Source organism: Gymnoscopelus microlampas (genome assembly GCF_963454915.1).
Source record: "Gymnoscopelus microlampas genome assembly, chromosome: 6".
Taxonomy (NCBI): domain Eukaryota; kingdom Metazoa; phylum Chordata; class Actinopteri; order Myctophiformes; family Myctophidae; genus Gymnoscopelus; species Gymnoscopelus microlampas.
In genome coordinates, this window is record NC_139943.1 from 46,121,974 (window position 1) to 46,148,260 (window position 26,287).

General features: G+C 44.0%; 2 protein-coding genes across 4 annotated transcripts in view; both read left to right on the forward strand.

The window, feature by feature from the left end:
- Positions 1–26,287, forward strand: part of kcp (kielin cysteine rich BMP regulator) — a 53,174-nt gene that overhangs the window by 7,888 nt on the left and 18,999 nt on the right. Inside the window, exons 4-39 of the mRNA XM_084060432.1 lie at positions 1–173; positions 1,503–1,674; positions 8,740–8,813; positions 9,591–9,684; positions 10,099–10,181; positions 10,568–10,661; positions 11,534–11,613; positions 11,796–11,881; positions 12,350–12,440; positions 12,826–12,928; positions 13,057–13,142; positions 13,387–13,480; positions 13,562–13,711; positions 14,550–14,656; positions 15,285–15,378; positions 15,950–16,123; positions 16,631–16,713; positions 16,806–16,899; positions 17,238–17,420; positions 17,738–17,908; positions 18,289–18,462; positions 19,167–19,249; positions 19,428–19,518; positions 19,602–19,678; positions 20,209–20,382; positions 20,524–20,703; positions 21,189–21,453; positions 22,124–22,206; positions 22,298–22,391; positions 22,809–22,982; positions 23,287–23,369; positions 23,956–24,076; positions 24,185–24,267; positions 24,849–24,948; positions 25,330–25,418; positions 25,673–25,775. The exon at positions 1–173 is cut by the window's left edge and continues 138 nt beyond it. Of these exons, the coding sequence (XP_083916558.1) occupies positions 1–173; positions 1,503–1,674; positions 8,740–8,813; positions 9,591–9,684; positions 10,099–10,181; positions 10,568–10,661; positions 11,534–11,613; positions 11,796–11,881; positions 12,350–12,440; positions 12,826–12,928; positions 13,057–13,142; positions 13,387–13,480; positions 13,562–13,711; positions 14,550–14,656; positions 15,285–15,378; positions 15,950–16,123; positions 16,631–16,713; positions 16,806–16,899; positions 17,238–17,420; positions 17,738–17,908; positions 18,289–18,462; positions 19,167–19,249; positions 19,428–19,518; positions 19,602–19,678; positions 20,209–20,382; positions 20,524–20,703; positions 21,189–21,453; positions 22,124–22,206; positions 22,298–22,391; positions 22,809–22,982; positions 23,287–23,369; positions 23,956–24,076; positions 24,185–24,267; positions 24,849–24,948; positions 25,330–25,418; positions 25,673–25,775 (4,260 nt within the window). The remainder of the gene's footprint in view (positions 174–1,502; positions 1,675–8,739; positions 8,814–9,590; positions 9,685–10,098; positions 10,182–10,567; positions 10,662–11,533; positions 11,614–11,795; positions 11,882–12,349; positions 12,441–12,825; positions 12,929–13,056; positions 13,143–13,386; positions 13,481–13,561; positions 13,712–14,549; positions 14,657–15,284; positions 15,379–15,949; positions 16,124–16,630; positions 16,714–16,805; positions 16,900–17,237; positions 17,421–17,737; positions 17,909–18,288; positions 18,463–19,166; positions 19,250–19,427; positions 19,519–19,601; positions 19,679–20,208; positions 20,383–20,523; positions 20,704–21,188; positions 21,454–22,123; positions 22,207–22,297; positions 22,392–22,808; positions 22,983–23,286; positions 23,370–23,955; positions 24,077–24,184; positions 24,268–24,848; positions 24,949–25,329; positions 25,419–25,672; positions 25,776–26,287) is intronic.
- Positions 1,685–8,733, forward strand: LOC311047645 (uncharacterized protein). Of its 3 annotated transcripts, XM_084060436.1 has the most exons (5): positions 1,685–2,070; positions 2,498–4,088; positions 4,226–4,545; positions 4,661–5,850; positions 5,973–8,733. In XM_084060436.1, the coding sequence occupies exons 2-5, from the start codon at positions 3,377–3,379 to the stop codon at positions 6,163–6,165; spliced, it is 2,415 nt and encodes an 804-aa protein (XP_083916562.1). In that variant the 5' UTR covers positions 1,685–2,070; positions 2,498–3,376; the 3' UTR covers positions 6,166–8,733. The 3 variants fall into 3 exon arrangements, with proteins under 3 accessions (XP_083916562.1, XP_083916563.1, XP_083916561.1); XM_084060437.1 differs by lacking the exon at positions 1,685–2,070 and having other exon boundaries at positions 2,376–4,088; positions 4,661–5,867; XM_084060435.1 differs by lacking the exon at positions 1,685–2,070 and having other exon boundaries at positions 2,376–4,088.

The following is a 26,287-nucleotide window of genomic DNA, read 5'->3' on the forward strand; positions in this document are numbered from 1 at the left end:
ATTATCCCCAGGAGGCCCAGAGAGACCAGCCTCAGAGAGGTGTGGTTCTGGGGCCTCCTGGATCCCCTCAGGGGGCAAAGTCTGCCGCTCAGGCCCAGGGAGAAGAGAGACTGCGTGGACTGGAGCAGAGGCTGGAGGAAATGGCCACTATGTTGGACATGGTGAAAGCACAGGTATATTCTGGATTTAGAATATTCTGTAGCCTACGTATTACTTGATATAACCTGGTGGAAAATAGGAATATGAGATTATATGAGATTAGATAAGATTCAACTATATAAAATGCTTTGATATGATACTCTCCCAGACTCCCATCAATGTCCCTAGGCTGGAAAGCTTAAAAAAGACCACATACTGAGATCAATGCTAAAACTGTCTTTAATTCAAGACATCTGTGATTGCATTAATTAATTAAAAAACAGCAGACGTTTCAGTCCTAGACTATCATAAATGGTAAATGGTGCATTTACCAAAGCACTTGCTCAAGGACACAAACGTGAAGCCAGGGGGAGCTGGGAATCAAACTGGGAACATTCTGATTCCCAAATGAGTCACTCTACCTCCTGAGCCACTGCTGCCCTGCATCATCAGTGCTACTGACAATGTTCTAGATCAGTGGTTCTCAACCCGTGGGTCAGGACCCCCAGGGGGGTCCCCACATGATTTTGGGCGGGTCGCCAGATGACACTTTAGTGACAGTTTTAGACATTTTTAATACTTAAAAAGAAAAGTAATCAACAAAGTATACTGTAAAAAACTGGTCAAACATTGGCCAAATTGTCAAATAATATAAGAAAGAGGCAAAAATGTTGAAAATTGTGAGCTTGTAGATCTGCTATTTTCACAATATTTCAATATTTCTATATGGTCCCCAGTTCAAATATGAAGGGGAGGGGGGGGGGGTTGAGAACCACTGTTCTAGGTGTAGAGACAAAGGCAGGGATCCCATACAAGGTGCAACCTATCAACCAACTGAAGCTCCTAATTTGATGTGACCTACTTACTTGGCCAAACAAAAGGTTCTAAACCTCTGTTTCCCATATCCCCTTTTTTCCGTTTCCTACATAGAAAATAATAAAGATAAAGATTTAAAAGAGTCACAACTTTTAATCAATTCAAAAATAAATCTAAAATTGTTCTAAAGTATTTCATAAATAAAATAAAATAAATCTAAAACTACTACTGTTTCATTTGCACTGATAAGGACTGGAACGTCAGCTGCTTTTTAATTCACATATTATTGGAGAACTATTTGTCACAGATGTCTTGAATTACAGACTTCATTATTTTTTTGATCACACCATGTGGACTGGTTTTGTGGCTTTCCAGCACAGGGACATTGGTGCGTGGGTATCTCCACTGCCATCTATTTCAGTTTGTCTTCCGTACCGAAGCACCCAAGACAACCTTTTCATTCCCCAAGTATTACCACAGGGACAGAGTCTTAGTATCTTGACTATATGATACATGATATGACACCATTGTGTGCTTGTTTTGTATAGAATACAGACCTCCAGTCACGTGTCCAGTACCTGGAGGGGTGTGAGTGTGTGAGGCGGCAGCGATGTCAGTGGGAGGGCAGGGAGGTGGAGGAGGGCCAGCGCTGGAGGACTCACCTGAACTCGGTGTGTACCTGCACGTCAGGACAGGTCACCTGTGAAGCTAACATCAAGGGTAAGCACAACTTCAACTCTGTCTATCTATCTATCTCTGTGTGTGTCTCCCTCTCTCTCCTCTCCTCACTCTCTCTCTGTCTCTCTCTTACTGTCACCTACATAATTGCACAGAGACGGCACACACAAATCCATCCACACACCCATTCACTCTCAACATCTCCATTATACAATCAACTAATGTACGCAGACTGTGACCAAACATAAAACCAATCCCACGTTCGACCGCTGTGAAGTAGCTAGTTTGCAGATGGCTGCTGCTCTCCAAGACCCCTGTCTGTCTAGCCCGTGTCATAACGGAGGTGTGTGTCTGGCCTTGAGCTCTGACCCCATGGGGTTTCGCTGCTCCTGTCCCCCCAACACCAAGGGACCAGTGTGTCACAGACAGCTGAGACAGGTATCCCTATGCCAGAGTCATAGACTAGTCAGTAGAGTCTACTTTACTGTATGAGCTGTATAATTGTCCACTCAGTAGAAAGTAGAGCAGACACTTATTAGATTAGACTGAAATGCTGTGTGTGTGTGTGTGTGTGTGTGTGTGTGTGTGTGTGTGTGTGTGTGTGTGTGTGTGTGTGTGTGTGTGTGTGTGTGTGTGTGTGTGTGTGTGTGTGTGTGTGTGTGCGCGCGTGTGCGTGCACGTGTACATGTACGTGTATGTGCGCGTGTACGTGCGTGTGTGTGTGTGTGTGCGCGAGCGTGTGTGTGTGTACCTGCTTGTGTGTACACTGTAAAATCCTCTCAGTGTGCATTTGTAATGGATTTTACTGTGTATGTTTTGTGTAGTTTTGAGGAAATTGCTTATTGTGTGTTTGGTTATCTGACAGGTCTCCAGAACATTTGAAATGCTTGAGGTGGGTCACAATCACAATAGAAAAAAGAGGGTCTGCAACCCCCTGTGCCTTTAAGGTTTGTGTTTGCCGTAGTTTGGTAGTGCATTTTCACTTTTCAGTCATGTGTTTGTACTCGCTTGATTACGTTGCTCTACGTTCTGAAATAATGGTTTTCAACTCTGGTCCTGGGTACGACAGTAGGATTGGAATTACATTTCTATTCTGGCAAACTCCATTGATATGGTTGTATCACGGCTATGTCAGTCCTTGATTAGATAGTTAGAAAGCTAACAGTACTCTGGCTTTCCAGGATAAGAGTTGAGAACCACTGAACTAACGTTAGCTGTTGCTGCTCTGATAGCTGTGTTACTTGTAAATTGTGTTAGCTGCTTGTCCTGTGGCAGTGCTTGCTTATACAGTAGTTTGGCTGTAGGGTAGTTTTAGCCTGCTCTATTGGGCGAGCCCAATAGCAGTGCTGTTAGGTGCTTTTGTCCTGTGTCAGTATTGTCTAGGGCTGCACAATGAATCAAAAAAGTGAAATGTCCAAATTCTTTTTATTATTTTTTTATTGAAAGAATAATGTTTCAATCAGATTCCTAGAGTTCTGACATCTTTTGTTATACTTTTCAATCTGTGAATCTACACATTTTGTGAGCTCAGATAAACAAATTATGCGAAATAAGCTGTCATCATATACTGTATCACAGTCGCAATCGCAATCTTAAAACGGGGAGGAAAACACTTCACAATCGTGCAGCCCTATTTCCCGACCGTACTGCTTGCCTTTAGACATTCTCTCAGTTTTGTTGGGGATAAAACTGGGTAAGAGGCCTTGTGTCTCCCCTCCCTACTCCCTAGGCATGTTGGGAGCCAATGCCAGAGAACAGCTGTCAGGCTGGGTGGCCATTTCAACGCCGCTGGGCTTTTAACCCCATTTCTGGCCTCTGTGAAGACTTCATCCACTGTACTGGAAACAGCAGCAACAACTTCCTGTCCCTGAATGCCTGCAGGGTCCAGTGTGTGTTAGGAGCGTGTTGCTTTCGCCAACCCAAGCAAGGCGTCCACGCCGGCCGCCAGGACAACGACCAATACGGATACAACATATCTAACGTGGACGGGACACTTGAGGGGTATTCCGCTGAGAGCTGGTACAGCAACATAGAGCTCAACCTGACCGAGCTGGAGGGCGGCGGGGAAGACGGCCGAAAGGAGCATTCGAAGGCACAACGAGAGCGCTCGGGGTCGGACTGCAGCCCGGATTTCACTTACACCTGCGAACGCCTGACCCTGACGCAGTGCCAGGTGCGGGTGAAGGATCTCCCCGAGGAGGCCGAAGCCGTGAGCTTCTCCCGTGGCAGGACGTGCTCCGAAGTGAGCTGCAGCCAAGGCTGCGGCTGCCTGTCTCGACGTCACCTCCGGAAGTACGGGGAAAGGTTCAGGCAGGGCTGCGAAGAGTGTGTGTGCACACACGGTGGAGTCGACTGCGTGTGTGCACACCTGACCCAGCGTAAAGAGATTAGGGATCTCACACTGAGAGAGAGGAAGATGTACCAGCGGGCGATCAGGAGACTCCGTGCCAAACCAGGTACAAGCTGCTAATTCTTATCACTTGCTCTGTTTTCACATAAACAAAATGAGTCGTTTTGTATGATTATATGTTTATTATTGTGTGTGTGTGTGTGTGTGTGTGTGTGTGTGTGTGTGTGTGTGTGTGCTGTGCAGCTATGTGGGAGGGCTTTGCCCAGATGAGAGCTGAGTTCTCCCCTCAGGCAGGCAGCGATGCCTACTTCCTCCCCTGGCATCGCTACTTTCTGCGGCTAGTGGAGCGCGAGCTGCAGGCGCTGTCCTCATGCCAACTGGCGGTTCCCTATTTTGAGTGGACGGTGGATGCTGGCTCAATGCGCTCCTCAGCTGCTTGGCAGGCGGGGCTGTTTGGAGGGGATGGGGATCCAGGGTCAGGGTGTGTCCCCCAGCATCCTTTCCAAGGCTGGACTGCCCGCTCCCACTGGTCCCCTTGTCTCAAACGGAGCTTCAACTCCACGGTTTGACTTTTGACTGCACTTAATCATTTACTAGCTGGTATTGCAGTGATATCTCTGTGCTCTCTATATTTCTACCTAGCTTTTAGCTGCTCTTATTTTCAGGTGTTCTCCTCAGGTGTGGCTGCCAGATGCGGTGACCTTGCAGACGATTGTGAATCAGGGTGACTTCCAGCTGCTCTCCCAGTCGCTGCAGGCCTTCTCTGGCCTTTTCCGGCTGTGGGTAGGCGGTCACATGGCCTCTCCTCTTGCGGCCTATGACCCTCTTTACCTCTCACACATGGCATTCATGGACAAACTCTGGACCCAGTGGCAAGAGAAACATCAGCGGATGGACTGGGTGAAGAATACTTATGAATACAATCAGGGTTCTAGAGACGGCCACACGCCGATCGACAGCCATTCGCCTGCCAGAAAGAGGCATGTAAAAATGAAACCATTCGATGTCACCCCTGACGATGTCAGGTCATCGCAGTGCGTGGTTTACGTGCCCATAACCATTGGCGCACCATGCAATGTGACGATGTTTGAGAAACCCCCTCAAAGAAGTGACTACACAGACGACCACAACATTCCGAGACGTCACAAACACTACTTTGACAAGCGTAGTGGTATTGAGGGCAGCGATTTTGACCCCAACGGCTATGACCGCGACGGCTTTGACCGTAGTGCCTGGAACAGGAGGGGCTTTGGCATGGACGGCTTGAACCGCGATTTGATCGACAGAGAAGGATATGACGTGTCCGGTTTCAACCGCTACGGGGTGAACCGCTCCAACATCACGTGGTTCGGGATGCGTTGGGACGGGGTGTTTGAGAGCACGGAGGAAGCCAACAACAGCGGACACAGGGACAGAGATGAAAGGAGGGAAGTAGAGCCGGACGAGGTCATGTCGGAGATCTTCAGCGACGGAGGCTATAGCGTCTATGGATTCGATCCCTTTGGGTTGGACCGGAGCGGTTTCGACGCATTTGGGTTTCGACCCGATGGCTACGACAAAGACAGCTGCAACTGGTTCCTCAACGGACCACACTACATGCGCTTCTATTTCCACACACAGCAACAGCTGATGGCGACCAGTACCCAAGCTCTAAAACGAATCACACGTACCTGCCCTCCAATCACCTCCCTCCCCCAACACTGGGCCACCCAGGAATGGATGGCTCTCGACCCTGAGCAGAGCAGCGCTCTGATTGGTCGACTCGAGCATGAACGGATAGAGCAGAAGTGGGCTGATAGTGACGAATCTACAACAGCGACTCCTCGAAATAAATGGAATACATGGCTGCCAATCACACCTGACCACAGGTATTCCTACAAGCAGGGTATGAGCAGTGATACATGAAATAGTGATTAGTGAGGGTGTTATCTTATAAACAACAACATAAACGTCTTATTTTTTACGTGCATTTCCTTCTTCCTGTCCGTAGGTTGTGCTTTAAACTCCACTGGTTCAGCGGCTGTCCTCTTGGCTCACCTCCAATCACCTGCCCCGACCTCTGCAGCCAGGCCCGTTGTCACGGTTACCCTGAGGCTGTTTGCCATGTGCACAACTGCGGCTCATGTTTCACAGAGTGGCTGGATCCAGCTACAGGGAGCCATTTAATATGCAACGGCTGGTAACCTCTGGAATCTACGACTTCTGTACACGAGGATATACACTTTTATTACTAGAACAGGAAGAGAACTGGGGATCAGCCGGTCCTTCAGTTGCACTATACAGTGACCCCAGAGTTGTGGGAAGAAGTTCACAGACTGAGATGAAACATTGGAAAAATACGAGACAGATAATGGATTCAAATGAAATGATAGACTGAAGTGAAATGAAGGCAAATACATTAACAATATAATTATAGAACACAGCTTGTATTTGACTTTTCTATTTCCCATTGGCAATTGCTCCGTTTGCACCTTCACATTAGCATTCTGAACTTAAAGCTGTACTTTGCAACTTTCCGGTCTTACCTTGGATTTGATCCTGAGTCTTTACAGCTGAGCAAATATTGCCTGCTTTGCTCAGTGGAGAAATTGCATTTGGGCAGTTCAGGCAGTACCGCTTGTCAACCAGTAGTAGTCATACTCACCACATTTAGATACCACAGTAACCATTTCTCAGTAGAAGAGCAAAGAGACCAAATACCACAGCAGTTGTGTTAGTTATGTTGTATTACTTTACTCTTTGTGCTGGTTAGCACATGCGGTCTTCACCAACGAACGCCAGTGCTGTCTCTCTGCTGCCCAATGCTTCTCTTGGCCCCAAGTCCACCCAAGCCCTTTCATTTCTTTCACTACACATCTTCTCCAATGTCTCTTTGGGTCTGCCTCGTTTTCTTTTTCCAGATGGTGTCCATCTCATGGCTAACCTTGGGATGGTACTTAATTGCGTCCATTCTGCAAACATGTCCAATCCACATCCACCTTTTGAACTTGAACACATTGGACAGTGGGGTCAGGCCTGTTCTCCTGTAAAGGGTTTCATTTTAGACTGTCGTGGGCCAGAATACCCTCAGTATTCTCCTAATAAGGCATGCGTCTAGCTTGTGACAGATAGTCTGTGTCCCTTTCCATGTTGTATTAACATACAAAAAGAAAGTTACATAATTGAATTGTGTCTGGTTGATCTCTGCAGTGTAAGAAATCTATTTGAATCATAGGCTGTGTTATGGATAGTAATACCTGTCCATATCTGATACAAAGAAAGTGTGAATTCTGGATGGATCTGCTGCAGCAGAGATCTCAAGCGCATCCATCTGTTACAATAGAATTAAAAACACATGCAGTGGCAGTGCGATGTTAGACTGGCGTCATTGTTGAGTCACAACACACACACACACACACACACACACACACACACACACACACACACACACACACACACACACACACACACACACACACACACACACACACACACACACACACACACACACACACACACACACACACACACACTGTAAACTGGGTTGTGTTTTCTCATGTTTATTGGGGAGACTGGAGGAATGTACATTCTGTACACTAAATATGCGCTCACACAAACCACACTGTCCCTCCGAATTATTTTTATAGTCAGTCATTGTATGGCTTCTTTGTCTCCAGTGCCTGTCAATGTCTCCACCTCAAATACCCCAAATCCTGTGCTTAATTGTTCCTGCATGTGGTTGCTTCCAAGACTCCAATGGCACCATGTCAATACACTCTCATAGACACACATGCCCAGCACAGACTTTGATCTCGTGTATGCTCGGTTGGTCAGAGGAAATGCCTCTTGGCTGCTAGCACAGTAGGCAGCCTTGCTAACCTCTGTGATTAACACACACACACACACACACACACACACACACACACACACACACACACACACACACACACACACACACACTGTTTCTTTCCCTTTGGTTAAGCTTTCATTAAAATGATTATCCACTGAAATGTCCGAGCTAAACCATGATCAACAGAGAAAGGCTGCAGACAGCCTTCGCTAAAGAGTTTTTGAGTGACACTGCCTTTCAGTGTGTTAGGTCTGTACTGTACTCACAGTATGAGCAACTTCTGCAGCCACAGGGCTCAGATATGTTTGCCATTTGAGGAGGTTCTCCAGTGTAATCGACCCTGACAGTTAAACTCTCTCTCTCTCTCCGTCAATCTCTCACTCTCTTACAGTAAATCACCTTGGTGTTAATAGACTCACCAGTGGTAGTCTTTAATGCCTGGCACCTCTGTTTACGGTCATGGCCCATAAAGTGTGTGCGTGCGTGTGTGCGTTCGTGTGCAAAGGAGAACATGTGTGTTTTACATGACGAACATGTTCTTCTGTCATTATTGGCAAGAGAGCAGAGCCAGATGTTCCACGCTGACCTAGACCGAAGGTAGAGGGAGGAAGAGAAAAGATAGAGAGAGAGAGAGAGAGAGAGAGAGAGAGAGAGAGAGGGAGAGACAAGAGTAAAGAAGGTGGTGAGGATAGGACATAAGGAAGAGAGCAGCAGTAATGACTAACACTCATGTACACATTCCTTGGGACCATTTCTGTCTCCTTTCTGTGTCACTCTGTCTTGGTGACGACAATACAAATCATGCATGGATGCATGCCCATTCACATACGTATGTATGTACGCACACCCGACGAAAAATCATACTGCATAATGTATACAAAAACTAAAATGTATATCCACTGTAACTTGTGGCATGTCTGTTTTTCAGGGTGTGAGCCAGACAGTACACCCCATAATGTGTCATATAATACTATAGATGGCTGCCAGACCTGCACATGTAGGGTGAGTATTTTCAACGTACACACACGTACACACACATAGGCATTCGCTCATTATACCTTGATGAACATATGACGTGGTCAAAAGGAAAAGAACTGTTGATTGTAACTGCTTACAGAATAAGGCATCGTGCTTATTGGCAAACCATCTTAGAGAGGTCTCTCTCTCAGCAATTTAACATCCTCCCTTATTTCATAACATTTTGTGTTTACTTTTCGTTTTTTTACTTTCAACATATTTCTTTCTTTTGTCCTTTATTGTCTTGTTAAAAAAGATGGATGTACTCTGTACACTGTCAATACATAAATCTAAAATAAAGAAACGGGGCATCAGTGTCGGTTCGGTAGATAAATGGGTTAGTACAGATTAATGCATGATCCAAATCAAAACACAACATCAAAAAGGGTAAGTCATGCTCACCTCACTTATACAGTACACATGCATCCACGCGTATTATGAACACATGCTTACAGGCGCACACACATTTATTAACACAATGGTACTTTATCATGTCTACACACTACCTCTATACTACCTCTATAAACACTTTACTTCCATTTCCTCACCCTCCTGTTATCCCCCGGTCAGCGTGATATAACTATGAGAGTGACGACACTAGCGTTGACTCCCATTGTAAGAATGGAATGCGGAAGTTCTCTTTCTATCTCAATGAGGAAGTTCCAATGTTTGGAACTACAGGAGGCAACATCGAGATCAAAGCGTGACGCAACTCTCTCTCTCTCTATGGGTCTGCCCCCTGTCCCTCTCTCTTGGTAATAGGGTGGTAACAGGGAATGCTCTCCTCTCCCCTGTCCTCCGCTGGGCTGCAGTGAGAAGGAGTCGGTACCTGGAGAATGCTGTCCCAAATGCAGAGGTCAGTAACACAACATGCTGTGCCAAAACATACTGTAACGGTTAAGGACGTTTTTTTCAAGAACAATTAGTAAGACCTTTTTCACGGCAGCCATATTGACATACAGTTGTGTAAATGTAGCCGTAGAATACGACTCTCGTAGATGTATTTTATGATTCTGACGTTTTCAATCTACGAGAGTCGTAGGGAATATCCCCCATGGACAACTGGACTTTCAGCTCCTAGCCCGTACGGGCTCCAAACATGTACAAATGCAAAAAAAAAGGTGCTTACCCCCACGCCCCAAATGTTAAGTAATTGTTCTGAGTTCTAGTGCAATGTAATAATCCATATTTTTCAATAAAGAAGTGTTTTAATGCCGTCTGTGGCTGATTCTGTCGGAAATTCACAATGTGTTACAATATGTGTTTGTAGGCTGCATTCATTCTGGCATCCAGTATGACAATGGAGCCAAGTGGAGATCAGTGGAAAGGCCCTGTGATGTCTGCTACTGTGAGGTGGGTCAGTCAGTCAGTCAGTCAGTCAGTCAGTCAGTCAGTCTGTGATGTCTGTTACACCCATCTGTTTTGGTGAGCGACTTGAATTTTGGAGTTGGCAAAAGAATTCAAACAAAATCAATTGATATCGAACCACATACAGTATGGAAGGAACTTGCCAAGTCAGGGTTTGGCTCATTATTTCATTATTTATTATTATTATTTCATTTCAACATATACTGTATTATTAGAGTAGTATACTCACGTAGAATACTCATAATCAACTTATGTGTACCCACATTTTGAATATTTATACCAATGTTTCTGCCACTTTCTTCAGATTCACTTAATTGTTGTGACATAGTGTGATGATGTGTTGCTCATGTATTTTATGTGGTTCTGTTCAGGAGGGCCGTGTTCACTGTGAGAGGGAGAGCTGCCAGACTCCCTGTAAAAACCCCACATCCCCTCCTTCTGGTAGCTGCTGTCCTGTGTGCCATGGTGGGTTCCTTTGCCCTACTGCAGTGATTCTAGTTTCAGAAACCCCCAGTTTGATTTTAGGCTTGTCAAATAAGATTGATTGGAGAATCATAAGTACATTTGATTTTTAGAGCAAATTTTGCTTAAGTTTTAGTCAGTCCTTTGAATAAAATGCTGTTTAGTTTCAGTCATATTTTAGTAATCTGAAATGTTTTACTTTTAGTCTAGTTTTAGTCGACTAAATATCATCAGATTTTAGTCGATTAAATCTACAGTTGATTTACTAAAATGTATTTTTGGCGGGCTGTGATGCCATCGAAATGATTTTCACTTAGCTGCATGCCGAAAATAGCTGATCTACAAGCTCACAACGCATCGCAGCTGTGAGCTTGTAGATCAGCTATTTTCGGTCTGTGACACCCACACGCACCCATGATGACTTGTCTTAGTTCTACTGGATCTCTTCTCCACTAGTCCCTCCCTAATATTTTGGACACATTATAAATGACACATCCAAGAAAACAAAAATAATAATAATATATGTCCAACATTAACAATAAAACAATAAAATGGAACAAAAATCTAAACACAAGACTAAGTAATGAGAGTAATCAGTAAATAAAAAGCCCCCCCCCCACCCCATCTCACCCAACTGGCTACGGTCCCCCATTTCATATGTTTTTTAACCATGGGACCCCAATATAAACGGTTTGAGTGTGTGTGTGTGTGTGTGTGTGTGTGTGTGTGTGTGTGTGTGTGTGTGTGTGTGTGTGTGTGTGTGTGTGTGTGTGTGTGTGTGTGTGTGTGTGTGTGTGTGTGTGTGTGTGTGTGTGTGTGTGTGTGTGTGTGTGTGTGTGTGTGTGTGTGTGTGTGTGTGTGTATGTGCGATACAGGCTGTGGTGTGAATGGTCATGACTTCCCTAATGGAGCTGTGATCCCTGGTGGAGACCATTGTCAGGATTGTTCATGTGTTGTAAGTCAATAAGCACACACACACACACACGCGCACACGCACACGCACACGCACACGCACACGCACACGCACACGCACACGCACACGCACACGCACACGCACACACACATGCACACACACACACGCACACACACATTTCTGTCCAAGTCGCTTGAGCGTTTTGAGTGTCTTTTCTCTTCTAGAATGGAAACGTGGTATGTTCTCCCCTGTCCTGTCCTGTGCTGTCTTGTCCAAACCCTGTGTACCGTCCTGGAGACTGCTGTCCACGGTAACAAACCAGCATGCATTACAACTTGGCCTTATCTGGATTCCTTAAACATCAGTGTACATAACTGTATTCTTTCTTTGAACTTTGTGAATACCGGTATGACTATAAATGCAGGATTCACAGAGGTACTGGAAATACCTGATATGGAGAGGATATGAGAGTCCTTGCATAAATTTACACATACTGTAGCATAGTAACGTGTTTAAATTAATGTGTTTTTTATTTTTAACTTTTCATTTAATCTTCTGAAATAGCGAGATGCAGCAAAAACTAATTTACCTTGCTTGAAATGTTCATACATTGAAAACTTTGAAAACTTGTCCAAACCCTGTATATGAAAAGGGTTTAGTGACATCTAGTGGTGCAGTTGAGACACTTGTGTAACAGTGGAACACAGGCTATTTTACTTCACAGGCAGCAGAAAGCTAAATAAAACAAATATTCATCAAGTGTTTCTTGTGTCTTTAGATGTGACAAGTGTGAATATGAGTCTAAAGTGTATCTGGATGGGCAGACCTTCCCCTCCAGGACAGACTCCTGCCGCCGCTGTCACTGCTCTGTGAGTACACACTGGGAAAAGGCATATTGTATGTGGTTCTGTAATACTCTTTCTAATGGAACATTTATCATCATGTCTGTCTATTTATTATCTGCCGGCATGTCTGACTGCCTGAGGGAAAGCCCATTTAAAACTTGCTGTGCTATAAAATACCAGCCACCCAGACAGATTCTTATAACCCTGGGGCTAGGGAAACTCCATTTAAATGTCAGTGTACTTTCAAGGATTACCAGGTGTCATTCTGAAAATAATTAGCCTAAAAATCCTAAAGTATACTTAAGGAATGTGAGGTTTTATCCAAACAATGGCATGTTTGTTTAATAGCTGTATCTGTGTGAGTTCTCGTTTCACCATGAGAGGTCCTGAACCCATCTGCCTTTGATAGGGAGGTAAAGTGTCTTGTGAGCATATGGATGCGTCGTCATGTCCCACTCCACCCTGCAGTCACCCTGCCAAGATCAGAGGACAGTGCTGTCCAACCTGTGACAGTGAGTATATACATACGCACGTTCCCCGTGTCTTCTTTGTTTAATGTTCTTGCATTTTAGTCTTCATTCCCTTTGTCTAAGATAACATGAAAATGAGCTTGTTAATGTAATCATGAATCTTTTCACAGAGTGTGAATATGACAGGAGGGTGTATGCTGATGGTAAAGCCTTCAGTCCTCCTGGGAGTGGACCCTGCTTGCAGTGTAGGTGTAAGGTGAGGATGGATGTTCAGGAAACGGCTCCCCAAAAACGCCTCTCATTTATGCCTAAACAAGACCATGCTTCTGCTCTGGGGGACTTTTCAGTCCTCAGACACTGAAAGGGAAAGGAAGCCTTGAATGGCATATTTGCATTAAATTAAATCCGTTTTTTAACAGTCTGAAACCTTACGTTTGATTATAAATCTGCTGTTATACTGTAGCTCTCTATATTCATACCCAAAACCTTCAAACTTTCAGGGAGGTAATGTGATATGCCATGAGGAGAGGTGTCCTCCTGTCCAGTGCTCCAACCCCATTATAGACCCTCAGCTCTGCTGCCCAATCTGCAAAGGTACATACTGTACATACACAAACGCGCACACGCACACACACAAAAAAAAGAGAGAATCAGCCAAACTTTGTCTTTCTTTAGCGTGTGTGTTGGAGGGTACCGAGTATGAAGACGGCTCCCAGTGGCATCCAGAGGGCCCCTGCTCCAGCTGCTCATGCGTGAACGGAGAGACTGTGTGTACACACACACAGTGTCCCCCTACTGACTGCCAGCACCCCACCAAAAACACTGGTAGGAATGTGTGTGTGTGTGTGTGTGTGTGTGTGTGTGTGTGTGTGTGTGTGTGTGTGTGTGTGTGTGTGTGTGTGTGTGTGTGTGTGTGTGTGTGTGTGTGTGTGTGTGTGTGTGCGCGCGTGTGCGTGTGTGTGTGTGTGTGTGTGTGGCTCTCTGTCTGTCAGTCTACCGCTGTGCCTATGTATAGAGACCAGCTTTTTCAATCCCGCAGCTGCTGATGCCTGATATTGGAGGCAAAAGCATTAAATATCAGGGTCTCTCACGAAGCCAGAACTTGACAAGACAGAAGGAGGTCTGTCAGTACAAACATTAAATTACTGTAGCTTATTGACTGAGCAGTGATGCATGTATTTGGTTCCCTGGAGGGCCATGCATTTACATGTATCATTAGGCCCAACAATCATATAAATGATATACTTTATTGTCATATATAAAAAATATAGTTAACATTTCTGCACTCATCCCATAATAAAGATGTGACCACTCGCTCTCGTCTGTAGTAGAGTAAAACATTCCCGAGGAATCCAATCCCTTTTGTATCTCTGGAGGTACCAAACAAAACAAATGAAAAGAAATACAATAAATTTCAACAAAATAAAAAAGGTACAAAAAATTGTGAATAGCTGATCTACAAGCTCACAACAGCTTGCATCGCTACACGTTGTGAGCGTGTAGATTGTCTATTTTTGCTATCCGTTGTACAGTACTTTATGTTGGGTTTAAGTGGTTAATTTGTGTTTTTGTGCATGTTTGTCTGTGTTGATAATATGTACAGTATACAGCTACTGTATGTGTGTACAGTATAATATATGCATGTATATAATGTCTACCACAGGTTCCTGTTGTGCCGGGTGTGACAGCTGCACCTACAACCATCGCATCTACCGCAACAGACAGAGGTTCACCACCCCTGATCAGCCCTGCCACGTCTGTACCTGTCTGGTGAGTTTATGATGGCCCTTTGAAAAAGCACACTGAATCAGCAGCGAAGAATGATTTCGTATTTTGACTTTGTATCACTGACCCCTAGGGCTGTCACGACTGACGATTAATTGTCACACAAATAATGGCGATTAACGATTTAATTGTGTCTCTGTCGTTGATCATTATTGGAACATTGTGAATAAAAATTACATTTCTGTTTGGCTTTTAGCCTTCGTAAACAAAGGTTGCACAGGGCAGATATGACAAATAACATATATTTAATTAATTACACTATTAATTAAACATTAATAGTGGAAATAGCCAAAATGTTTGCATCATCTGTCGAAAGAAATGTATCTGTTTGTTTGTCCACAAAAGAAAATAAAGTACAAATCATAAAAAAAAATAGTGGAAATAGCCGATCTACAAGCTCAAAACGCGTCGCGATGCGGCGCGTTTTGAGCTTGTAGATCTGCTATTTCCACTATTTTTGTTATTTTTTTCTAAATATATGAACATTTTTAACATGATTATGACGAGTATGTGCAACAAATAATTGCGATTATCTCAAATAATTGCAATTAGGCGATTATTATGTAATAATTGTGACAGGCCGACTGACACCTCTATAACGGCCCATTCTCAGGATGGTACTGTGGAGTGTACGAGAAGACCCTGCCCGCCACTCAACTGCACCAACTCTCACACGCCAGCTGGAGAGTGCTGCCCTAAATGTCCAGGTAACTAAAATAATGCATGGAATATAGGTTTGTGAAAGCATGAGAAGATTCCAAGGGCGTAGGGCTGACATTTGTTGATTGACCCCTTAAACCCCATATACTTCATTTGAGCAGGGTTCCCTGGACTCCACATTGAGAACCAGTGTTCAAAGTAGCTTCCCTTATCAATTGCACATCTCAGTACATATGGTTATTTATAGGCTTGTAACGATTTATCGTGAATCGATTCAAATCAATTCAAACTGTTGACAATTTAAATCAATTTAATACAAAAAATAAGCGCGATGCAAACAGCAGAGGGCGCAATTCGAGACAAGACAAAAAAAGAAGAAAATACAGGATCTTTTGATAGAGAATTGATCAAAAAAGAGTTTTCAGTCATTTGCTATAGTATTGAAAAGAGGTTAAGAGAAAACACAGTATTGTAAAAATAATAAAAAGAAAAAAGAAAATACTGGATTTGTGTTAGAGAAATAATTAAAAACACAATTTAATGATTGAATCGTTGCCTAGTTATTTACTCCTAAAATAAAATATTCCTTTTGTGTGTATGTGTGTGTGCAATCCATAGACTGTTCCTTTGAAAACCGCATATTCGTGGACGGCGAGGCGTTTCCTAACCCTGTGAGCGGGTGCGAGGAATGTGTGTGTGTGGAAGGCAGGGTCGACTGCCATCCGCCACCGTGCCAACGGCCCAACTGTAATGCCCCTGTGGCTGGAACATGCTGTCACAACAACTGCAACGGTACGAAGCTCGAAGTTTGCCCTCTGGAAATACTACTATATTACTATACAATGTCCAACAAATGAGCAGAGGACCAGTGGTGTAAAGAAACTAAGTACATGTGCTCAAGTACTGAGTATTTCCAGTTCTCAGTAGTTTTACTTCTACTCCACTGCATCTCAGAGGCAAATATTGTACTTTTACTCCATTACAATTATTTGAAAACTTTAGTTACTAGTTACTTTGTAGATTTTGATTATTATTACAAAACATACATTAACCACTTCAACCCTATATACATTTCGGCCATTTGAAAATAGCCGAAAACTTTGAAAACTTGTGAAATGGGACATTTGCATAATGAGTACTTTCTACTTGTGTACTTTTACGCAAGTACATTTTTACTTGTAACATAGTATTACTACATTGCAGTATTGATACTTTTACTTAAGTAAAAATGTGAGTACTTCTTCCACCACTGCAGAGGACAATGACCCATTCAATTCTTTGTGTTTCCTCTACATTTAGGCTGCAGCTATGCCGGGAAGGAGTATCCCAATGGACAAGAGTTCCCCCACCCGACTGACCCATGCAGGACCTGCAACTGTATTGTAAGAATAGAAATGGCGGCAATTCAACTGTGACAAGTCTTTACCCAGAAGTACAGGGAACATAGGGTCTGATGATGTGTAATATTGTGTAGAATGGAAATGTCCAGTGTCTGACGAAGAGGTGCCCGCCACTACAGTGTTCCAACCCCAACAACCTGCCTGGAGACTGCTGCCCCCAGTGTCCTGGTAAGGAACCGCAAGAATTCCTGCAGGGAACAGAAGTTAGAAAGAATTCTGGGGCGTTAGGTTGTGGTTTGAAGAGTTTTGTTCAAAATATGAAATCTTTGCCATTTGAAAAAATCATCAACTGTAACTGTTTAATAAATACATAATATACTGTAATTGTAACAAAAGATAATCATGGTAGTAATGATGCTTTTAAGCACCGATGATAATTTATCATAACATTATAATACTTTTACACATTGGAACCCTTAGAGTTACTAAGAGATAAAACTGAGAATCCCCCTGCCCCCCACCCAAAAAAAGACCTCTTCAGAATGCTTTATTTTGTATTCTGTCAGCGGCTCCTTTGGACTGTGTGCACGGACAACAGACCTACAGACACAATCAGCGTTTCTACGATCCGGCGGATGCCTGTCACTCGTGTCTCTGCTCCAATGGGACGGTTCACTGTCAACGCAAGCCCTGCCCACATGCTCATTGCTCCCATCCAATCACGCAGCAGTGCTGCCGGACCTGCGAAGGTACAACACACACGCACGCACGCACGCACGCGCACGCACGCACACACACACACACACACACACACACACACACACACACACACACACACACACACACACACACACACACACACACACACACACACACACACACACACACACACACACACACACACACACACACACACACAACAATCGGAATATTAAAAATGTTCAATTATGATGACAAGAATTCTCAGCACACATTATGAAATGTCCTGCTTGCTCATATTAACAACAAACACTTTACGTTCTTTACCATTCTGTACAAGTCTTGTGAATCTCTTCCCCTCTGCCAGGCTGTCTGTATGATGGGCGAGAGCGAGCCAGTGGGGAGACATGGGACGACCTGTCAGACCCGTGTGGAGTGTGTGTGTGCCGCGAGGGCTCCGTCAAATGTGAGCGCAAGCGATGTCCCCCAGCCAACTGCAAATACCCTGTCCAGAGGAAATGCTGCATGACCTGTGATGGTGAGTGAGTGGGTGGGACAGCATTTACAATTACAATTTACAATTTACAATCAATTTACAATTTAGGCATTCAGCATCCAGAGCGATTTACAGTAAGCAAGGTAGACACGAGGATCATACTGTAGGTAAACCAAGAACCTATCATCAGTCTAAACAGTATAATATAAAATAATAATATGTACAGTGAAAGTATAACTATTTTATTTTATTTTATCTCTGTCTCATTCTCTCCAAATGGCTCCCGAGTCACTATGGCCAAGAGCAACAGAACAGAGGAATCATCCTAGCCTAGCATCACAGCCACCGACATCTCTCACTACGTCTCTCCCCCCTCTCTCTTTCTCTCTCTCTCTCTCTGTCACCCTCCCTCTCCTCTGTAGGTTGCATGTTTGACGGCCGAGAGCAACCTGATGGCTTTGAGTTTGTCAGCGCCACTGATCCCTGCAGTGTGTGCACGTGTTACGGAGGGGAGGTGGTCTGCACTCGGCTACCATGTTACCAAGAGTGCACTCACGCTGTCACCCTACCTGGACAGTGCTGTGGAGAATGCAACCGTATGTACATATTATCACATCACTGCATGAACCACATTAACCTTAGCCTCCCTATTTTGAGCATGTCATATAGGCAGAATTGTTCAAACCTTTTCAAAAATAGTGAAAATACCCTGGCTATTTTTGCTGCGCAACAACATTTTACAGGAATAGATGTGTCATAAGCGCCCCACTTCCCTGTTCACAGTAACCGACTTTGCTGGAGGACTGGATGCCCCTTATTAATTTGGGTATCTTAACGGTTAAGATACCCAAATGAATAAGCGGCATCCAGTCCTCCAGCAAAGTCACTTAAGCAGACGTAATCAATCTATGGGGGCCTCCATAATGCAGTCAAGATGCGTTGGTTAAGACTTAACCAACGCATCTTGACTGCGTTATGGAGGCCCCGATAGATTGATTACGTCTGCTTAAGTGTTTGACACATAAGCACAGCGTCGCTGTGAATGGAATGTCCGTAACTTGCAACCACATACATATACAACATATACCCAAATCTCACAGCGCCTTTCGTCCTACACTCTCCCTCTCAGCTTTCCTACCGTCTGCCTTGAAAAGCCCAAAGGGCAATGAACTGCCAAGTCCACTTCTAACAATGTATCAACTAGTTTGTTGTAACTATAACGACGTTCTGTTGTGCCTTCATTGTTTGTTGCCATTGTCATGCAATGGTTATGTAACCGTGTCTTCATGTCATACTGTAGGTTGTTTCCATAACAATGTAGTTCTCAAAAATGGACAGTCCTTCCCTGACCCGAGTAACCCCTGCTCTGAGTGTACCTGCCAGGTAGCATGCATGCACACACACACAATACACACAATACACACACACACACACACACACACACACACACACACACACACACACACACACACACACACACACACACACACACACACACACACACACACACACAGTATTTTGACGGTGTACCGTGCAAAGTACCCGATGTCTTTCCCTGCAGAGCGGCTCAGTGAGATGTTCGAACAAACGGTGTCCTCCGGCCTCCTGTCCGCACGCTGTCACCAACCCCTGTGGCTGCCCTGTCTGTGAAGGTATACAGCACCATACAAACCACCATAATGTTCCAGCGAATACACACAGTGTGACTGAAAAATACCCGTTTTTCCACATCTAGGCTGTCTCTTCGACGGTGTGACCTACGTTGATGGACAGGTCCTTCAAAGAGGAGGATGTCAGGAATGCAGATGTTCAGTGAGTTTGGATTCAGTGATTCATTGCAGGAGTGGTTCTCACTCACAGCATGAAATCGCATACTAACATTCTATTTAGTATGCCAAATTACTTTTAGTATGTCCGAAAGCTTAGTAGCTACTAAATAGTATGTGAGATGCTTACTACATTCAGGCAATTTTGTTAGTTTATACATTACAGTTTAAAGCTTCCTGTGGACAGGTGTTGAAAATTAGCACTCGTGCTATATACACTGTAAACAATGCATCTGGTTTTGTCCAATGTAATTGTGATGTCCATATCAAATAAATAAAACATAACATAACATAACATTTAGGAAAATGTATATTTGTATCCTGTGCAGAACAATACAAATATTTGAAACAAAACCAGAAAAAGACAACACTTCTAATTGTATTACGATATTACGATCCAAAATCCCTGACGTTATCTAGTTTCATTGCCCAGCCCTAAGCCAGGGTCTCCCATGGCCATGGTTGGAAACTATTGCGTTACATCATCACTCCAACAGTGTGTGTGTTTTTGTGCAGAGAGGTGAAGTGGTGTGTGCCCAGCGGAGGTGTCCCGCCGTGGCCTGTCCTCACCCTGCGTTGGACGGCTGTGCGTGCGCAGAGTGTGACGGGTGCAGCTTTAACGGGCGAGACTGTATTAACGGAGAGCGCTTCACGCACCCGACAGACCGCTGTCAGCTCTGCTCCTGCCTGGTACTCAAACACTTCTAATGTATTATCCAACGTACAATCATTTCTGCCAGAAAACTTTACCTGCGGCTTTATGCCATCATATTCAGTGTGTGTGTGTGTGTGTGTGTGTGTGTGTGTGTGTGTGTGTGTGTGTGTGCGCAGAATGGCGGTGTGGTATGTGTGCCCGGATCCTGCCCGGCTGTGTCGTGCACTCGTCCTGTGACCCCGCGAGGGGAGTGCTGTCCCGTTTGCACAGGGGTGTGTCTGCATCAGGGGATAGAGCACGAGTCCGGCTCCTCCTTCAGCCCACCCACTGACCCCTGCTCCACCTGCAGCTGTCTGGTCAGTCACACACAGACTCTCACTGGATGATCAGATGATTGTGCAAATGATCACATAACACATACAAAACTGTACTTTGTAATGACTAACAAGGAAAATATTGAACTGCATTAAAGTATACATACTTCGTGCGTTGTCACAACTGGTATCACTTTGTGTATTGGCCATTGTACACAAACTTGCCACTGCATAAAGTTACAGGGGTACCACATAGCAAAGACACTTCTTTAATGCAGTGCAATATTTTCCTTTTTAGACGTTAGAAAGTGTTTTTATGTAACCACATTTTGTCCTATCCTTTAAGGTTGTGGTTGATTCGTTTGCTTGTCATTTTCCTCCCCCACCACCACCCTACTATTTCGTATCCCCCTCTCCCATTCCTGTTTCTCCTTTTATCTTCTCCGTTCCCAGTTTGTCCGTCACGTCTCTCGTTTAGTCATTCTAGAACGTGTCTCTGTCCTCTTCTTCCCTCCTTGTCCGGTCAGAACGAGGTGGCGACGTGTCACAAGAGGCCGTGTCCGCGCCAGTGTTCCCATCCCGTCCCCTCGGACGCCTGCTGCCCTGCGTGTGACGCCTGCCTGTACGAGGGTGTGGTCCACACTCACAGACACACCTTCACTCCCTCGTCTAACCCCTGCCAGCGCTGCACGTGTGTCAGGGGCACTGTCACCTGTGTGCCCCTCGTCTGCCCGCCGACCCCCTGTTCTCGACCGGTCACTCAGCCAGGACAGTGCTGTCCTCAGTGCACAGGTAGAGCTTGATTGTCAGAATGTGCCATGTGTGTATAATATTAAGCTATATATCACACAAGAGGGTGTTCTGTTGTGTTGTATATATGAGGATGGCTATGATTAGATCATCACAGCTGTGCTGCTATTCAGGACAACAGCACCACTTTCGTGTGATACTGTTTTTATACAACATAATGGTACTGCTGAACCAGGGAAAAAGAGAATAGTAGTAGAAGTAAACCTTGGAACAGGTGTTGACTAGACAGCAACAGAAGTTTGTGAAGTGAAACACTATATTATGGTCTAAATACAATTAGATAGAACAGAAATGATTTTGAACAGATTGGCATTCTAAAAAAAACTTCAGTGAAAGATTAGAGCCAGGCACAAACTTAGAAGAAAAAAAAATCACATACATTTTTTTTGTACCAAGAGACTTCTCAGTCTGAGTTCAAGGCATTTATCTTACCATTGTACCACCGTGGTATACTCAACTAGTATAAGACACTTCTCAGTCTGATTTTTGAACTCATAATCTCTGCTTTGTAAGGCATTTATGTACTGTACCACTGTGCCACTAACCAACCAACCAAAAAAATATGTATTAACAGATCACTTCTGTGTAATGATGAATAGGAGTTTGTCTTTCTCTCTCTCACTCTCTCTCTCTGCTTCATTCTCTCTCTCAGTGTGTATGCTGGAGGGACAGGAGTACGGTGATGGACAGACTTGGACCCTCAGTTCTAACCGCTGCTCTACATGCACCTGTCAGGTCTGACTCTGCACTCTGATCTCTTTTTCTTCCTTCTCCATCCACATCTTTGTGTGTGTGCTGTATGTGCTGATAAGTGTGTGTTCTCCAGGCAGGAGAGGCCCGGTGTGTGTCTCCAGAGTGCCCCAAGCTGACCTGTATGCACCAGGTGACCGATCAGGGAGCATGCTGTCCCCGCTGTAGAGGTAACACTGTGAGCCCTGTGTTTAGGCTGATCATATAGTCTCAGTCTGAAATAATTGATTGATTGATTGCTTGAAAACGTTATTAGCAGGTTTGTTAACAGTACAGGTAGTACAGTCAAAGGTTATGATAACACAAAAAGCCCCAGGGGGCTTGTTTCGATTGTGGTCCATTTAATGGAAGGGCTTTTAAAAGATATATTTTGGAGCCTGAAAACAAATGTATTCTTTTATAATCATTCTCCATATGTTCTCTCTTATAGCTTGTGCAACATTATTTTTACTGGGCATTTTTGTATGTTTAGAGATTTGATATATTTGATATATAATTTATTGCTATGTGGGAAATGGACGTAGATACTTTTTCGCAGAAAGTAGTACAATCCTTTCTATAATTTAGGGTCATGTTGTCTGTTTCAGGTTGCATGTATGGAGGAGAAGAGCATGCGGAAGGCAGCAGTTGGTTCGCAGACTCCACTCCCTGCATGACGTGCATGTGTGTGGATGGAGTGACCACCTGCTCAGAGGTCCGCTGCCTGTCTCCCTGTATCAACACCATCAACGTGCCAGGGGAGTGCTGCCCTGTCTGTGCAGGTAAGAGAGCTTTTAATGATGACTTGTGTAGAACTCAGCCAAAGGCATGGTTTGTCCACACCACTTTGTTGCAGTCAGGTAGAAACCTTGTATCTTTTTAAAATAATAATAAATATGGTTTTGGTTGGACATACAAGGTTTCCACCCGACAGCAACAACGTACTTGGTTGGGACAAAAATCATTTGTTAAAATTAAAAATGTTCATCCCCTGAATAATTTGTTGATTGTAGTTGGAGGTAATACTGCAGGGTGCTTAAAAAGCCTGTTATTGCATGGTTGTTTTCTGTGTGTGTGCTTGACCAGACTGTGTATTCGAGGGGAGAGTGTACGGTCCCAGAGACAGCTTCCAGCCAGCTGACGACCCATGTCAGATCTGTACCTGTGAGGTATGATATGATCATTTTATCTATCTATCTATCTATCTATCTATCTATCTATCTATCTATCTATCTATTGTATATTTTTGCCCCACCTGAACTCAACCATTCACATGAATAATTGATGTACATTACGTCACATGTAAGATTGTGCTCTTTTGGGGCTTATACTATAATATCTACTTTTACAGATGTTTCAGTGTCCGATTTAAATCACTCATTAAAATGCATATGTTCTCATTGTAATATTTATAATTGACTTTATAACATTGTATTATTACAAAAGTGTATTGTTCATTATTGAAATCACAACATGAAATCGAACTTGGCATCTGAATTGGCATCCAGGGAGTGGGTGTACACAGTTTCGCAGCGACTGGGCCAACGGTGCCGGAGATTAGCTGGTAACACACGGACAGGACACACGGACACACGGACGGACGGACGGAAAAGCGTACTCTCTCGCCATGCCTTTCGGCCTGGCGGAGACAATGAACAGCAGATGTCACTCTTGAGCACACTTGGAAAATGATGATGGTTCAAACTAGTTTTGCGTGTATTTCATTGAGTTCATTGGGATGTGTGTGCCTCCCAGGTGATGCCAGATGGACAGCAGCACCTGAGGTGTTACCATAAGCAGTGTCCCAGCCTGGTGGACTGTCCCAAGAACAACATCCTCTTCTCTGGACCAGACGTCTGCTGTCCTGTCTGCGCTCGTCAGTACAGCTTGAATGTCTTTCACATTTATTTACGTTAAATCCTAAATTATGAGCATGACAGATTTACTTGTGATGTGTGTTGTGTGTGCTTGTGCTTGTGTGTAGAGCCTCTCAGTAACTGCACAGCCACGCTGATTGGTAACGAGGTCTTGGCTACTGATGACCCCTGCTTCACCTGCCAGTGCAAGGTACAATGTTACACCTCTTATTGTGACCAATGTTAGGTCTTATAAATGATAAAACCTTGTGATTGTCTGTGATGAACAAATGCCCTAAGTTGTAATGTGAAATACACATGTCCTCACACAGATGTGGAAAATCAGGGAGAGGGTGGTCCACATTTTCAAGAATGATTATAAAATCAACAAGACAGGGTCAATAATAATGACATAGCTCCAATGTGGATATCAGACTCCATGTGGCTAGTCTATGATCTATGAAGTATCGGTGATGTATGACTCCATATTTGGGCGAGGTTTAAGCCCGATTGGAGCCCAAATAGTTTGGACTACTGGCAGCGTGCACAGGAAATATGGCGTTGATCATTCCAGCAGTTTGAGAGATTACAAATAGACCCTATTATAAAGAGCTAGCCTCCATGAGGTAAAGGGGAAAAAAAGAAATACCGGAATGAACTTCCATCTACTGGTTGAAATCATCATCCTGCTGGGAATAGGGAAAATCGTATAGCCACTGCAAACCAATGTAAGGTCCTGTGTAAGTATATAAATGCAAACCTGGGTGCCTGGTGTTTGTGTGTGCCTTGTAGGATCTGACATGGACCTGTCTGCATCAGAGCTGCCAGCCACTCGCCTGTTCCCCTAATGAACAGTTCACCCCCCCAGACTCCTGTTGTCCCGCGTGTGAGGGTGAGATATCACCTTCTCTTGGTCTCAACATTCCATTTAGAGATGTGTACATCAGTGGTTCTCAAAGTTGGGTCCGGGGACCCCCAGGGGTCCTTGAGGGGGTTCCAGGGGGTCCCCAGCGAAATGTGTTAATATAGCATTAAAATCAGTTATAGACTGTCCATCAGCTATTTGAAAATAGCCAATCTACAATCTACAAGTTAACAACTTTAGATCGGCTATTTTGAAAAAAAAAAAAATCAGATTGGGGTCTGCAGCAGAATACATATTAACATGGGGGTCCTTGACATGAAAAAGTTTCAGAACCACTGGTACATTTGTATTTTTGTACAAGTAACACATACAGTACATGAATGTGACTGTGAACATGTATTGTTTCAGAGTGTGTGATCGAGGGACAGGGGGTGCGTGTACCTAACGGGGCCAGCTGGACAGACAGTGATGATGACTGTGTCACATGTACCTGTAATGTAAGCCATCCTGCCACAGATCAAATGTTTACTAACCCCATAAGGAAAATCACATGACAAAGAAATGACTATTATACATTTTTCTCACATCCATTACTGACAGGAAGTACGTAAAGATTGGAATAAAACTATATTTTGATTCCTAATGAAACAAGAAAGTTCTAAATAGCATATTATGTTACATCTACAACTTAAACTCTTGTATGTGTTTGTCTGTATGTTAATATAACCCCTGTACTGTATCTTTTTAACAGCTGGGCCACATTGAGTGTACCATTGAGGAATGTTTGCCAGTGGTGTGTCAGGATAGCCAGATACCAGTGAAGATTCCAGGGGAATGCTGTCATGGATGCCAAGGTATTACAGTCATCCAACAGGGTTTGGGGCCTTGGGGTGTGTTAATGCAGTGGTTCTCAAACTTTTTCATGTCAAGGACCCCAAAAATAATATGTATTTGGCCGCGGACACCCATCTCAAATATTTTGTTCCAGGGACCCCCAGAAGCAAAGATTTGAGTTACAAATGTTCGCTTAAAAATATATATATATTCAAAGGTTTGCACAAATGTTCACGGTTTTTCAAAAATAGCAGATCTACAAGCTCATAGCACGGCACTCGGTGCCGCATAATCAGCAAAATGCGCCATTTTGCTGATTATGCGGTAAATTATGCGATCGCAAAATCACATTTTTCTGGAGGGTCTAACTTATATGACACATCAGCTAAATGCGGCTGAGTGATGGTGTGGTGGTCTAAGCATCAGACTCTCAGTGCAGAGATTACATGTTCAAATCCCAGTCATTCTATGGTTCATTGCTTTTCAACTTTACTAACTGAAGGCTGACATATAAACACTTCCAGACTACGAA

Excerpts from the sequence above, each read along its gene's own strand:
- LOC311047645 (XM_084060436.1), top strand. The coding sequence starts at position 3,377 with ATGCCAGAGAACAGCTGTCAGGCTGGGTGGCCATTTCAACGCCGCTGG. Across the intron at positions 4,546-4,660 it reads AACGGAGCTTCAACTCCACG|GTGTGGCTGCCAGATGCGGT; the intron begins GTTTGACTTTTG and ends TGTTCTCCTCAG. Across the intron at positions 5,851-5,972 it reads CCAATCACACCTGACCACAG|GTTGTGCTTTAAACTCCACT; the intron begins GTATTCCTACAA and ends TCCTGTCCGTAG.